This window comes from Gnatocerus cornutus, chromosome 1 (assembly GCF_029298725.1).
Source record: "Gnatocerus cornutus isolate USDA-ARS CGAHR chromosome 1, icGnaCorn1.1, whole genome shotgun sequence".
Lineage (NCBI taxonomy): Eukaryota > Metazoa > Arthropoda > Insecta > Coleoptera > Tenebrionidae > Gnatocerus > Gnatocerus cornutus.
Genome location: NC_142233.1, coordinates 24666881 through 24682963, shown reverse-complemented (window position 1 = coordinate 24682963; position 16083 = coordinate 24666881). Strand labels below are relative to the sequence as shown.

Here is a 16083-nt window from a genome sequence, read left to right as displayed (position 1 = left end):
TATTTCGATTTTAAATTTCAAATTCTTCAAACTCTGTTCTCCTTTAAATTAAAAACGTTTATTTTTAGGCCGCCGTCTTTTTATAACATTTTTGGAGACATATAAATAGGTCGGAAAACAGCTGTCATCAATGAACAGAAGTCTGCTGAAGTAGAATAAATTGTTTTATTTTCAACATAGTCGCTAGACAGCAACCTAGCAAAGTAAAAGTCACTAGATCAATTTTTTTTTGTTTTTTTAATTTATTGGCTTAAAAAATAATGTAGATTACACGCCTGAAAATGGTTTTGGAAGTCTTCGTGTTGCCACGACTCGGCTCCGCCTCTTCGCAATTTCACTCAGACTACCAAAAGAGCATTTTCCGGCCTTGTGATCCAAATTACTATTGTGCCCGATAATTCAGCTGCGTTTTATATCGGAAGTGCATTTTATAAAACGATAAATCGGTGAAAATAACTAGTCGAATTAGTATGGGGGGTACAGGATTACCGATTTAATGTTTTTAAAGATTGAAATTGAATTCTATTTGGGACTTTGAAGTTTGTCAGATCCATTTATGTTATTTTAGGTTACCTAAGGGAAGATCCAATTCATGCCTCTCAATGTAGAAATTATCACTTTTATGTTTTGTAAATGGATATTATGAAACTATTTTTAAGAAACAATTAACAATGTGCAGACTTTAGTTGCGCATAAATTTCAAAGAAAAATAAACTGGTGGAATGTTTGTGATTTATTAATAAAATATATACCCAGCGGAAGAAATAGCAAACTTTACGTTAAACATGTTACATCCAGTAGTTTCTATGTATATTTGACCTATATTTTCTCATAAACGTAAAATTATAATTTTATGTCTGCAAACTTCAAATTCGCTGCATTTTGTATTTATTAAAATTGTAATTTTTATGATGTTAAAGTCAGTTAACACTATGCATGCATTTGGGCGAACGTCTAGTCGCTCAATAAAATTTGGCAACTAAAACTAAAAATTGCAGTCGACTGACTGAGTGCAATAAAAGTGTAATTGGAGCTGTAGGATAGAATCATCCAACCAAAATGTATTAATTTCAATTAAAGAGCGAATTTTTTTTTATTTAAACATGAACTTAAATGCCCTTCTTAATGCTTACTCTTTCAGTTGATTTTTCTTTTTAAAGGCAATTTAATTTAATTTAGAGAGTGCTTATCAAGTTTCCTCTCTTTTTGAGGGTGTTTAAAGTAGCATCATAGCGATCAAATATTAACGTAGAAAATATATCAACCAACGTTTGGTAATTTGCTCGGAAACATTCTATACGAATAATAATTTCCTTAAAAAGATAGGTGTTATGACGCCTGCTCTAAGAAATCCTCGTAAAATCATCACCCATCGTAAAAGTATCTTGAATTTGCAATATCCTCTGTTCCTCATGATTCTCATGAATATATTTCCGAGCCAGCATTTTTTATTTCAACCTTTCGACTTCTCATCTACTGGCTGTCGTCATTGTGCTCTCACTCCTTATAGAAATTCACATTACTGAGGTCGCTTCAGGGTTATAGGACCTAGGCCATCGTAAAATTATTTCGTAATTTTTAAGCAATGGCCACGAAGTTATAATTGTACAAGGTGAGTCGTCTAATAACGAGATCCTAACGATTTGAAAACGCAACACATAATACATCTTTCACTTGTCATTAGATACCAAAATATTTCTAAAAAAATTAAGGATCAACGTCGGTGGGCATCTATTTTGCACAATTCATGAATTTTGATTACTTGGACCTCATTGTGCATGCCTGTGGCTGTTCGAGCCCTAGTCATTCTTTCTTTTGGTTAGTGTGTTATTAACGTTTCTAATACCTAAAATTTTGCTCTAAAGGGTGGTACCAGGTTATCATCGTGCAGAAGGGCTGGCGACTGCAACAGCGTTGATTGATCATTCACCAAAAATGAGCTTCTTACCCACAATAACCAAATAACTGCGACACTTTGCTTGGTTTATGTGACAGAACTATTGTTAATGTCAAATTTTGAGTTGCAGTTTGAGTTCGTTATTATGAGACTCATCTTGTACATATGAAAGATTCTCGGTCAAAGAAAATTTATTAATATGTCTGGAATAGTGTGATGGATGATTCTGTTAGTCTATGGAAAAGCCTAGAGATGAACGTAATATATTTTTCACCTGTTGAAAGTGTCAAGTTTTAAAATTTATTTCCGAAAGCGTAGGCAATTTTGTTTACTTTGCATTTTCTTGTAATTTTGAAGACAAAGAAAAAGGGAGATTGTAGAGGTCTACAGAAGATGAACACTGTATTTATATAGCTTCGTAGAGAGTTCCTCTTGCAGCTTACTTTTATTTATCTTCAATCTCATTTTAACTTTTTTTATAGTATAGATACATCGATTATCCGGGCAGACCGGCATGGAGCATCGCAAGGATAACTGAAATTCACGGTTGATTGAAATTATTACTTTTTTCAAAAATCGCACTTTAAGAGCCGGTTTACACAATAATTTAATTGAAAATTAAGTTAATTTCGCAACTAATTTGACGATTCTTGACATTTGATTGGCGGAAAAATGATCACATAACGTAGCTTCTGTAAACCAGCCCATAATGTTGGTTTTAACGATTTTCTTTTGTTTTTGTTTACTAAACCTCATTTTTGTACAGTAAAGTCTATATTATCTTGGGTTCCAGAATTTTCCAATTCAAATCTTGCACGTTCAAGTGCTTGACAATCCGAAATTTTCTGAGAATTTTCTGGGAACTTTCTGGAAGTTTTCTGTATTAATGTTAACTGAAATTACAATTAGAATTTTATTGTATTGTCCCATTGTTAGTTTTAAGAAATTGTAACTTATTAGAGATAATTTAGCAACATTATAACAATTCTTACGTTCATGAAATTAAAAGACAATTAGGCAGAACTCATTTTCTGCATCAATTTTGTGACAAATCTTGAACGTCAATTTGCCAGAAAAATTCTCAAAATTGTGATTGTGTCAAACAGCCTTTAAAAATAAAAAAAGATGGAAAAATGTAGATGTAGATTTACTTTTTTTAATATATAATGCCCGGTTAATTCGCGCCCACATAATCGAGGTCCTACTGTACTTATGTAAAGAGAGACATTTCAAAAAACTATTTCAAATTTGCTTACTAGAGTTATTTTTGTCTAAGCACCATTAAATTTCATGTTTTCAATAAACGTACCTAGTTTTATTTGCACGTTATGCACTTTTATACATAGTTAATATGAAAGTCACAAAATGATAAAGTTGTAACGATATGATAGCTATCATACCATTAAATGTATATCACGATTTCGTTCAATTCCTCTCCAAAGAAATATCCATTTTCTGCTCTTGATGTCACGACTCATCTACCAGCTGTCACGATATCAACACCTCGTTACACCCCTACAAACCCGACATTGTACAAACCTAATTACAGGCACATTTGTACTATCGATGTTTTCCTCATGATTACGTTTCCGAGCCTGCGTATCTTATTTAGATGTTTTATTTTTACCTCTCGACGAATTAGCAAGCCACCGAAATCATCTGCGGTGCTTTATCTCAGTTTTCAAACAAGCTCACAAATTTATTACATAAATTCCAATCAATTTTTTTATAAAACTGTCCTCGATTAATTGAGCACCTGTCTCCAGTGTCACCTTAGGACGATTCGTTTTCCTGAAGTGTAATTGATAGGTCACTTGAAAATCTTTCAGGAAATTGCCAGAGAATCCCTTTAAGATCGTTTTAATTTTTCCCATTTTCTTGCTCGTCAAGGAGTTACGGATAAAGAGCTTTTTATTCAGATCGCAGCGACATTTTCTGGCACCATACCCAGGACGTCCTTTAATAATAATTTTAATTAGGTTTTTGTCCTTGAAAACTGTAACTGAAAAATGCACCTTACTGCATTGGCAAGAAAATTCCATTTATATTACAAATTTAAATTTCATTTTGATGTTATCAGCGAAAAGAAAATGTTAATTTTCGGAAGCGACGGCTGAAAAGTTGTGTTGATGCGGGTGTGGAAGATAACGGAGAGGAATGAGTTCCTTGGTATTTTTATTCGTTCTGCTCCGTGTATTGTTTAATCTGTTTTGGAAATATTTGTGATGGATATTAGAATGTTGAAACCTTTTACCGTCTTGTCTTGGAAAAGCAAAGGAAAATCTACTTAATATTTAATAAAATTAAATAAAAACAAAATTCTTCAAACAATACCCAAACAAAATCAAAAAATAAGTAATCGGTAAGACATATTATGTAGTTCGTTTTACGATTTGTTTTTGATGTACCTAATTTAAAAGAAAAAAAGACATCCAGAAATTTAACTTGCGCTGTTGCTTGCCAAGCAGATGGCATTGCTCGCAATTTCCCACTTTGTACGATAAGCTTTCCTTTGCACCACAATTCACCCTCAAATCGTCTTTTAAGACTTTTGATCAGATTTCTTGTCACATCAGTGTTTGTGTTATCAACGCTAACGGTTCAATTTCTGTCCAGTAGAACGTTTGACACAAACCCTATAGAAGTAAATAAATAGACATTTTACTGGATGTACTTATAAAAAAAATCCAAAATTAAACTTCTTGAGTGAGAAAAGGTAAAGCAGGAAACTACCTGATATTATGCCCGCATAAATTATTAATTGCCTTTAAAATTATTCAAAGTGTAAGATTTCTATTGGAAAACCAATAAAAGCAGACTTTAAAATGCTAAATCGTCATGGAGAATTAGGAATTTTATTTCAAAAAATCTTGACGTGCACTTAGGCACAGAGTAATGATGTTATAAAATTGTTAATGTTATCTTTTAATAGTGCACTGCGTTGGATCTAACTTTGAATGGTTGTTATTGAAATTTTGTGAACGAACTAGTTATTTACACTGGAGCAACTGTAAGTATGATTTTACGGTTCGATAGCAATGTGTGCAGCCTGAACGGCATTTGCTAGAGAGACGTAAAATTCTTATTACAGTACTAGATTTGTAAAATAGTTTTTAACTGTCCAAACTAAATCTAACAATACTGATCTAACATTTCTTTAAAATGTCAATTCCGAAATAGTGATTGCTGAAATAATGACATAAAGGTGCAAGTAAACGTATGTAATATACGTGTTATAATATTCATGATAGTGATAATCATTTTTATATCAAAAAATAAAAAGGTAAATAATCGACTATCTATAAATAAAATATAATAATAACACTGCGTGACAAGGTATTGGTACCTTCAAAATTGTTAGGTGCAATAAGTAGCCCACATTTTTATATGTCGTTTAGCGGAAGTCTCTATCACGTCACGTTTAGAAGTTATGGCGGCGTTTTTTCAAAAATACCAATTTTTAAATTCAATTTTTAAGTTAGGTATAGATTATGAGTATATTGCAAATATCAAACCACCTTTTTGTTTTCAAAATAAAAGCCTTGACACAGCTTAAGTACAATTCACTCAAAATTATTGTAAAAACGACGAATTTTAGTGCGTGAAAAAATTCGCATCAAAGTAGGCGGTTCAAACCAGATATGATTTGCATAGATTTTGAATTTTTTTTAAAATTTTTGTTTTCTTCTGATATATTTTGAATCTTTATTAAACCTGAAAAAGTTCTTTTCTATGTATTTTTTAACTATTTTTCAAATTGATATAACAAAAAAATGGTACGTGATACGAAGTCTTTGAGGTGAAGATATTGTTTGGCACTTTGCTTAGATCACTAAACGCTAACTCTCAAAAAAGGTACTTAAAATTAATTTGAATTTGTCGTGCAATGTTATGTTTTGATGTTCTCATGCATGCTAAACATTGTCATAATAGTAAGTACGCTTTCAAAATTAACGCATCACTAATAGCAATCTTTTTCCACAAAATCGCCAAAAACTATTAGAAACGACAAATTAAGAGGATGTCACTACTTTACGGATTAATGTAACAAAAACAAGTAAAAAAGGGAAAATGTGAAACGCATTTTAATTCAAACAATTAAAACAAGAACTCTGGCCACGCCCAATAGAACTTTTTTGTTCTCTAGCTGCGACAATTACGGTTACGTTATATGACAAGCTCTGTGGTAAGTCGGTTAAGATAATTTCATAAACTCCTTCCCATTTACTCCAAGGGAACTTCAGTTCTGTTTAGGACAGAACTACATGCTGGACATTCCAATTTTTGAACTGGAACCATCTTAATGTTACTTCTTATCTATTAATCTAATCTATCTTATTAATTACTTCTTCATCACATGATGAGTTCGTTGAAAACAGTAATTTCATCGGAAATATGTAATGGTTATTTCATCTTTGTACGTTGATATTTAAGCATCCCGTTCCAGTAAATCTGTTTCCTCTGATATCCTTTGACATTATTGGCTGGCTTGTTTGTGCAGAATTCCTGTGTGCCACATCGTTATATCATTTCACAGCATCTGCAATCCTCCTTATTAAGGGAAGTGTCAGCTAGAGCAGCATTACCAAATTATCCATGCATTATTATCTTGCCTGCGCATCCTAATTATGACCTATTTCCGAAAACTGTTTTATTAATATGTACCTGATTAGAATATGGAAAAAATCAATGCAACTTGGACAATAGAAGCAGTTTTGGTTTACATGACATCTTTAATTTAGGAAAAATTAGAACTGACGTACGAAAAATTGTATCAAACTGTAAAAAAGCAAAACTTCGTAATTTAGCCTCTAAAACTCGGTAACATGACATCTACATAGATAGATTAGATGTGGTATGTAATTCGTTAAAAAAGTTTTGATTAACCCTTCCATTACCTCGGATTATAGAGGTTCCACTGTATTGTATTTAGTTCTTACATATTTAAGAAAAATAATGCAATAAGTATGCAACATTCATGTTTCATAATAATTGGTGTTCACACATTCTCAAAGTGTACCACCATAAGGCACTAACTTAGGCAGTTTCTTTATTTTTGTCTGCCAAACTTTTGGCAAGGTGCGTCAAATATGAGCGAAGCATTATACAAACCTCTGCACTTCCATAAATTTGCTCAAACTTTCTTGAACAAGACGAAATAACAGTGCCTAAATTTGAAACTATTAAAACATAGGAGGAGGAATGCATTATCGCCATGTAAATTAAAGGACATGGCGTTATAATCTTTTTCCTTCCTCATTGTTCTTCCAAATTCTAATTATAATTTTCTAGGTGTTCCAATTTCTGTGGCACAAACTTTGTGTAAGCAAACCGTAATTTTGGCGCGCAGTATATTAACTTTTGGCTACAAAACACGCGAAATGTTTAAATCTGGTTCGCAGCTAGAAAATCGCTGCCTCAAGGTCCGTTGTGTTCCTAAATATTCTCATCATCTCTAGCGTGGGTGTGTCTGCCAGCGCTTCCGCACGAGGTGCGTGTACCCCTCGGTTAGCTCTCCAACACCGCCGATCGCCATCTCCACGGACTTGCGCGACTTCCGTGGAGGGTTTGGCTCGTCCGCTCCGCAGTTCAGCGTCGACGGTCGTGGCGTCTGTCATGTTCCTCCGCCGAGCGCGCCCGTGATGAGTTCGAACGAGACGAAAAACTGCTCCCCTGGCCTTCTTTTACCATGCTGGGGGCCACCCGGAGAAGTCGTCTCTTTGACCGAGGTTGTAGGACGCGGTATAGTGTACTTCCTCGCAATGATCTACCTCTTCATCGGAGTGTCCATCATCTCCGATCGCTTTATGGCGGCGATTGAGGTGATCACGTCGCAAGAACGCGAGGTCACTATTAAGAAGCCGGGGGGTGAGCGACAAATCGTGGTGGTGAGGATGTGGAATGAGACGGTGGCAAATTTAACGTTGATGGCTTTGGGCTCCAGCGCTCCAGAAATCTTACTGTCGGTCATTGAGGTCTACGCGAAGAACTTTGAAGCTGGAGATTTAGGCCCGGGGACTATCGTTGGGTCAGCAGCGTATAATCTTTTCGTGATTATCGCACTTTGCGTTTCTGTCATCCCCGATGGGGAAATCAGAAGAATCAAGCATTTGAGTGTGTTTTTCGTCACAGCGATTTGGTCGGTCTTTGCCTATGTTTGGTTGTACATGATTCTGGAACTATTCTCACCGGGGGAAGTGGAGATCTGGGAGGGGTTGCTCACATTCCTGTTCTTCCCATTGACAGTACTCACAGCGTACGCTGCTGATAGAAAAATGTACAAATACATGAAGAAGGATTATAGGTAAAACTAACTTTGTGGTTTTTAAAATGAGTTAAGTATTAATTTGAGTTCTTCCACTAAAACATTTTATTTCTGATCTTTTATCACCAGTCTTTCGAAGAAATAAAATAGTACAACTACTTTTATGTATGTTAGTTACTATAACTACTCTGAATTTTAATTTGTTTATAAGAAATGCCTTAATTAGTGTTTAAATTTGTAACATTTGTGTTAGCTCTGTTTGCGTTAATGCTGCGTTTAAAACAGTAAATAGAACTCAACGTACATATTTACGTTCGTGTGTCCAGCGAACATGGAAGATATATTTGGATATTGTAACATTTGTACGTTTGACGAAAATCTCTAAATTTGAAATACATTCACAAGTGTAGTAAATGTAATTATGTATTTATTTATTATACAGGATGTTCCAAAAATGTTACGCAAAAAATGTCAATTTTTCAAACAATTATTTTTGTTAAGATTTTGCTGATCCTTGCAATCATCTTCATTCTTTACTATACGTTTTTTAGGTCTTTTGATTTTTCAAATTCACTGAACTTAAAAATTCACTGAATTCTTTAGATTGCTTACGATTTTTTACACGTCCCAAACTGTTTTTAGAATCTTCTATTCTTTATCTTTATCTTAAATGATTCTTCTTCTAAAAATTGTTCTCATGATTTGCAATTTGAAAAAGTAATACTCTCTTGATAATTTTAAAATTGATATACTGATAATTTGGTAATATAAATTTGATAATTTAAGAGCCTAAGGGTCAGTTTCATAATCATTTTAGAGCCCATTTAAAGTGACTTTTTTCCATAGAAACAAATTGTTGAAAAAATATTTTAAAGGTCCTTAGTTAAAGTCGCCTTTAAGGAATGATTATGAAACTGATAAAACATTTTGTAAGAATAAAAACCCAACTAACTTTAAAGCCGAGTGTCTATTTTCGAAATTTACGCTTTTGAATGAAATGCTTTGAAACAAAAAATATCTATAAATATTTTGAATTAATTTTCCTAAATTTTTGTTTGTTAGTTTTGAATTCTCTAGAATTTTCGACTTATTTTTTTGGTTTTTAAAGAATGTACTTACAAATCTTCTAAATTAAAAAAATCAAATTGCAAAAGTTAACAAACATGCATTTTTTATAAAATCTCCTAATTGTATTTTTCCGACACTTTTACTAACACGCACACTTATGGAAACATTTAAATTAACATGTGAATGTCCATATTATTCAACTTTTGAAAATTTATCACGTCATTTTTCCATATGCAGGAAAAGAGTTGTCATACCATTATGAAAACAAGTCCCAAGTTTTCTGGGTCAAACTTTGTACCACCCAAAGATACCTTGTATGCATAACCACATTTTTTGGATTTTTCAGAAATAAATAAAGTAGATTAAACCAGAAATACAATAGATAATAACTAAATATTGTTTTGATACTACATGCAAACATTCATACATCCAATTGTTTTTAAACATGATTGTATTTATCAACTCTCGAGTAATAACAACAATAATATGTAGTTGCATTTATGCTAATATTAAAACAAGATGTGTAAGGCTAAATGAATGTGGATAATTCTACATATCATTAGAAAATTGAATAAAATTGTCATGCATATTAGTTTCAATTACAACCGAGCTATAAATGTAGGAAACATGTTCCTACCTACAACTCTACATACATATTCATCGCTACTGATTATTATCACAATAATAATCCACCATCAATTTATGTTACTGTTCTGATATGGATTTACAAAGAGTACCGCAGTCTGGACAACTTTTGGATAAATTGTTATCTGTTATTTACTAAATTTTCGCATAAATATCTACTTAATTTCACCTCAGTTGTCACAATATTTGATACACTTTGCAAGTGTTGTTACGAGTTTCAGTCGGAATACAAAGCTTGATAATCACAAACTTTAATGTGAAATGTATGCGCACAATGGGAAATTTATTATTCATCCGTGTTATATTGTCTTTTGTTAGAGAAGCATATACGAAGACTTGTAATCTATACAGATAATAGCATTACAGAACGGTCTTAAATCTACACATCCTTTTATACTATCACGAGGACAAACAATTAGTGTTTGAACACACCGAATGTTAAAATTCGTATTGAATAATTCCTTTGTTTTGATTCTTAATGGCGTTACTATGATATTTACAATGCGGTGTTCCGTTAATTTGTGAAATTAATGGTAGCGATTACCGCATTCAGTGGCATTTTCCTAAAAATACTTGATCGGGGAATGGTGACATTTAAAGGTGAGGTCAAATGTGGGAAAATAAATGATTAACGAATGGATGCTTGGTTTATTCAGAGAAGACTAAGAAAGCAAGCACATAATTTTAAAGAAAACTCCTACGATTTTCGTAACCTTTGTACCAGCGCATTCACCAGTTGTCAAACTTGTACTATTTTTTGCAGGATGAATCGTCGCGGCGTCATCGTTCAAGCCGAAGGCGACAACCTAGAAATGGGCAGTGCTGAACTCCTCGGTCTCGACGATGTCCACGACGACATCAAGCAAGAGTACATAACCACCTTAAAAGATCTCCGCCAACAACATCCTCATGCCGACCTTAGTGCTCTTGAACGCATGGCCCATGAAATTCTTCTTAATCGTGGTCCAAAATCTCGCGCTTTTTACCGCATCCAAGCAACAAGAAAGCTAATGGGCAGTGGTGATCTTCTCCGTCGTATTTCCGAAAGGGCTCAAAGTGATCTCAGCGAAATAAAAGCGGAAATCCAACGCGAATCTGGAGCCACCGAATTCAATCCTTCTAGCAGCAAGTTGTTCTTTGAACCTTCCAAATATACCGTGTTGGAGAGTTGTGGCCAATTTGAAGTCCGAATTGCAAGAAGTGGTGATATTGATAGCGCCGTGAGCGTCGAATATTTTACTGAAGATGGAACTGCACAAGCTGGGAGTGATTATATTCCAGCTAAAGGGACTTTACATTTTGCGCCTGGAGATAAAGAGAAGAAGGTGACTTTGGAAGTGATTGATGATGATGTATTTGAACCAGATGAGCACTTCTTTGTGAAGTTGAGAGGGGCGAAGCCGTCGGGGGTGTTAACTTCGCCAACCTTGGCGACTGTTATTATTTTGGATGATGACCATGGAGGGTTGTTCAAGTTTGAGGAACAAAACCATGATCTGGTGGAAAGTGTTGGAACTTATGAACTCAAAGTGGTTAGGTGTTCTGGGGCTAGAGGACGAGTGATTGTGCCGTACTGGACTGAAGATGGGACTGCCAAATCTGGAAAAGAATATGAAACTAACGAAGGACAACTAATTTTTGAAAACAACGAGTCAGAGTAAGTTCAATTAAATTGACCCAAATTTGATTACATTTTGACATCAAAAAAATGATGGAAGGCAATTTATTTTACCAGCTTTTTTAAATTCTGCATGTTTGAAAAACGATATTTGATCCAAGATAAAAATAGATAAACCACATTTTTTCTGTAGAGAATTTTTGTAGGCGCAAAAGTTAAAATGTAGTGTGTGATTGGTCGTTCAAGAACTGTCACATTTGCCAAATCGTCACCAAATGGTAGGAGCATCAGCAATAACCTTGTTTTTGTAATTTTCAGTGCGTATTAGCAGGTATTTTATTACAACTTTTTTTTATTATATTAGCGATTTCAAAAAAACTGTCAGTTGCTTGTGTTGCCATCTATTAGTCAAAACTGATATGTATCCATTACTGGTATCTAACTTATCCCTTTCAAATCCTACTGATTCCTAAAATTGGTCTTTTGTAAACCGCTAAATTATCTACAGGAAAAATGACTATCTATTTTATCTGTTTTTTAACAAAGTTCAATGCCTTAATATCGACCCAGTTTAATTATATCTTCAAAAATGGCTTCATTTGAAAAGTTTGGATAATGAGGATGTTGCTTTCCGTTCACTAACTCGCTCAATGTTCCCAGTCTTTTAATTTTAGCTCGTGTTCGAATCATATAGTTAATAAAAAATTGATGACTAAATAAGCAAACGATCAATGCATAATTTTTTCTGCTGTTTATTTACTCTGACGTTTTGCGTTTATTCCTGCACAATTTAAGCTTTATTTGATAAACGTCGAATACATAATAAACGCTAGAGACAGTCTTCTGTTGGCATGCACTTAGTGTTTTCAATTAAACCTTCTTTAATGAACTTTGTATGCGGGGAACGTTTTTGGAATAAATATATTGGACTTGTAATTGCATCATACTCGTTTTCGTGATGGACTTTTTAAGGTTGGTTGACTTTTGCTGATTTAGAGAAAAACTAATTAGGAAAAATTGCAGTGTTTTTTAGGCTAGTTAAGTAAGAAGCCACTGTTACACAAGTTCCTATTTTTGAAATTTTTCTTCTCGTCTTTCACGTCAAAACTTCAACACGTCCAATTAAAGCTCCAATAACAAGCTTCTTTATAATTTATTTGCCATTTTCATTTCATTACGCAACGTTAGCAAACTGAACACCTTTTTAATTCAGTTCGCAGAGAGAAAACAAATCGCGGTGATCACTTTTAATTTATCTCACTTTATCAGTGACATGTAACTGTGAAAAAGTAATATAAATTACAAATAATACACTTTAAAGCTTACAACACTTTTTGTTCGTTAAGCAATTTTATGTTCTATCGTTAATCAAGATTAACAAGTATAAAGTAAATCGTGTAGACAAAACGGCTTAACAAGAGGTGAAAAAACGTGATATTGATTCCTATTATCTATCGATTAAATATTGACTACTCTCTTTCTTGACTAGAGTATAACTAGTAATTACGACGATAGTGAATGTTCGTCGATCGTTGGCCTTAGGGCGATCAATCCTATTCTTGATATTAAGCAAATGCATTGTACCTATTATTTAGTTTGCGATGAAATAAAAACGATTATTATTAAGTAATAGTATTTTACATGATTAGTGCGGGAATACAATTTTTGCAGATAAGTGCGACTCTTTCAACACGAGTGCGCCCCGCGCACGAGTGAAGGAATGTCGCACGAATCAGGCAAAATTATTCCCGCACGTCTCTTGTATAACATTTTTTGCACGAAGTTTGTAACAAATTTTCGCCATCATATATAGTTCGCATTTGTTGGTATAAAAAATCAAGTCGCTGAAGTTTCCAGTTGACAGTTGTCAATTCTGTCAAGCAAAAAGTTCAAAAATAAAGATTTGTATTGATTTGTACCATGTCTTCGGAAGAAGAGTTTGAATTCGAGTGTACACCACCCGAAGTGAAAAGTGCGGCAACTGCTGCAATAAACAATTTATTGCCGACAAAATCACGCCCCAGATATGAGAGTACGTTTTCTCAGTTTGTCAAATGGTGCGAAGATAAAAAGATCAAAAATTACTCTGAAAACGTCTTGGTGGCCTATTTTGAAGAAATAGCTTCTACTAAAAAAACATTGTGGCCAATTTATAGCATGATACGATCTTGCTTGAATATTAAGAAGAATATAGATATCTCGAAATATCCAAAATTGCTTGCCCTTCTTAAAAGGAAAACGGAACATCACATTCCAAAAAAGTCACAAATACTTGAAGGAGAACATATTACAAAATTTTTGACAGAGGCCCCTAACAAAGAATATTTTTTGATGAAAGTGAGTGGTTTGTCTTTATTCAGAAATTTACATTCAAAAATTTAACATTTATATTTTAGACGATTTTGATTATGGGAATTTCTGGAGCCTGCCGCCGAGAAGAAATTTGTAAGATGATGATTGGTGATGTTATCTTTAAAGATGACATAATTTTGGTTTCTATTCCTGAAACAAAAACTAAGGTTAAACGGGAATTTGCCATAACCAAAAGGGAATGGGTCGAAATAATAAAGCAATTTGTGAAATTAAGACTACAAGTTGTGACTGACAACAGGAGACTATTTCTAACTTATCGTGCAGGAAAATGTATAAATTTACCTATTGGTATAAACACCATTGGGAAAATTCCATCATTGATCGCCAAATATCTTGAACTTCCAAACCCTCATCAATATACTGGCCATTGTTTTCGTAGGAGCAGTGCTACTTTATTAGCAAACAAGGGGCTTGACTTTCTAGCCGTTAAAAGACATGGTGGTTGGAAATCTTCCGCAGTAGCGGAGGGATATATCCAAGATTCTTTAAAAAATAAAATAGAAGTAGCAGACACTTTGACAGACACGGAACCTGTAAGATCCAATTCCAACAATTCGTACAATATTAGTAACGCCGTGAGAACTGAAAACACTGCTGGAGTTTCTGGTGTGTCGTTTGCTTCGTGCAGCAACTGCACATTCAACATAAACATCTATAATAATAAAAATTAAAAGTACTGAGTATACTTACTTGATGACCAACATCGATTACTTGAGTATTTGTAAAATAAAACGTTTCACAAAAGCTTAATTTTATTAATCGTTAAAATCATAAAACTTGTTAATGTTATTTTGAGGTTATGTTTTTACAAAAGAGCAACAATTATTAAGTTGCTAATAGATGGCGCTTATGAACTTTTTCTCAAAAAATATTAATTTTCTTGTAATTTGTTAACTTATTTAAATAAATATTAGGGGAAGAGGATCCCAATGCGTGTTTCTTTAAATTTGTAGTAACTGATATTTTCTATATGGCTTCTATGGCAAAATTTTTGCGTGCATGTTCCCGCACTAGTGCTCGAAAGCCTTAGTTACCGGTGATGGTTGCTATGCGCGAAATCGTTGTTCCTGATCTATGAGTGAAAAAATAATTATTACGGATGCACGATGAGGTCATGCGATAACATGATAATACATAATTGATAATTTAAAATTATCTTACTTTTCCGGTTTGTGGTTTGGGAGCATTTTTGCAAGAATTGTTGAATTTATTCCAGTTGGTAAAATATTTACATCAACACAAATCCATATTATATCAAGATTTTATTTCCTAATTTTCCATCCCATTCCCTTTGCATGCTTTCCTTCACGTTACTTCTTTATGACCCCCAAAACGGCAACTATGCAATAAGAGTCCGGAATTTTGATCCATTATAACTTCCTGCAAGTTGAGGAGAAATGACCGCTATTAATTACTCCTTAGCTAACCGCCAAGTTGTGCTTTACATAAAGCTTAACATAACCCACGCAAAACCCTACAGGGGATAAAAAAATATTATTAAATTTTCTTCAAGGACGTAAGAAGCCTTAGCTGTGCCACGAATAACTGTAATAAGAGAAAGTCAAAGTTGTTTAAAGCGTCTAAATGAACGACAAACAAGACTTTTAAGTAAGCAAAATTTGCTCGAATTTTCGTTGAATAAAATCAAATCAAAAGACATGAATTTTGTTGTCTTTTCCCCATCTGTAAACAAACTCGACCCAATTTTATTTTTCGATCCAGCTCGACATTTCCATTTTGTTCTGACTTTGATTAACTTTGAGTATTCATTGAATGATCAGTTCTGGGTAAGAGGAAAAGTTTTGAGTGTTTGTACCTGAAAACTGCTCTTACATTTTACGAAAGCAGGAAACTAAAAATTTCAACGCGACAAATTCAGCTCACCTTCATTAACGACTCAAGCGAAATTGGACACCTCAAATTAAGTTACTGCTTCTACAATTACACAGCCGCAGATTGAACCGGCTACAATTTATTCACAGATTCACCTCGTTTTTAACGCTTGCTTTAGACAACTGTGATGAAACAGAAGGCATTTATACTATTGCAAAAGTAATTTCATGTGATCTGAATACTGAGAGGTTTTCAGATAGAACTGCTTAAAGAACTTTCAACGAGACTCTTTCAACGGATTTCTAATCACAACACAAAGTTGCGATAAAAATCGACTTTCTTCCCACGAGCAGAACATTCCAAAAGAAAAAATCCCTTAAAACT

At 33.8% G+C, this 16083-nt stretch overlaps 2 protein-coding genes and 1 long non-coding RNA gene across 6 annotated transcripts in view; 2 read left to right on the top strand and 1 right to left on the bottom strand.

Moving 5' to 3' along the window:
• The first annotated feature begins 7389 nt into the window (after nucleotides 1–7389).
• Nucleotides 7390–16083, top strand: part of Calx (sodium/calcium exchanger 3) — a 58001-nt gene continuing 49307 nt past the window's right edge. The window contains exons 1-2 of one of the 2 annotated variants that reach the window (XM_088031000.1): nucleotides 7390–8201; nucleotides 10639–11532. In XM_088031000.1, the coding sequence (XP_087887126.1) occupies nucleotides 7540–8201; nucleotides 10639–11532 (1556 nt within the window). In that variant the 5' untranslated portion in view covers nucleotides 7390–7539. The remainder of the gene's footprint in view (nucleotides 8202–10638; nucleotides 11533–16083) is intronic. The other variant, XM_088031006.1, reaches the window with a different exon arrangement.
• LOC148180939 (uncharacterized) lies at nucleotides 13120–14558 on the top strand. The gene is made up of 2 exons (XM_088046812.1): nucleotides 13120–13830; nucleotides 13890–14558. The coding sequence occupies exons 1-2, from the start codon at nucleotides 13414–13416 to the stop codon at nucleotides 14535–14537; spliced, it is 1065 nt and encodes a 354-aa protein (XP_087902938.1). The 5' UTR covers nucleotides 13120–13413; the 3' UTR covers nucleotides 14538–14558.
• LOC148180938 (uncharacterized) lies at nucleotides 13818–14649 on the bottom strand. 3 transcript variants are annotated; one of them, XR_015770843.1, is made up of 4 exons: nucleotides 14557–14649; nucleotides 14398–14497; nucleotides 14149–14349; nucleotides 13818–13995 (listed from the first exon to the last, which is right to left on the bottom strand). It is a non-coding gene; the product is annotated as an uncharacterized LOC148180938 (long non-coding RNA). The 3 variants fall into 3 exon arrangements; XR_015770841.1 differs by having other exon boundaries at nucleotides 14149–14497; XR_015770842.1 differs by having other exon boundaries at nucleotides 14149–14518; nucleotides 14557–14648.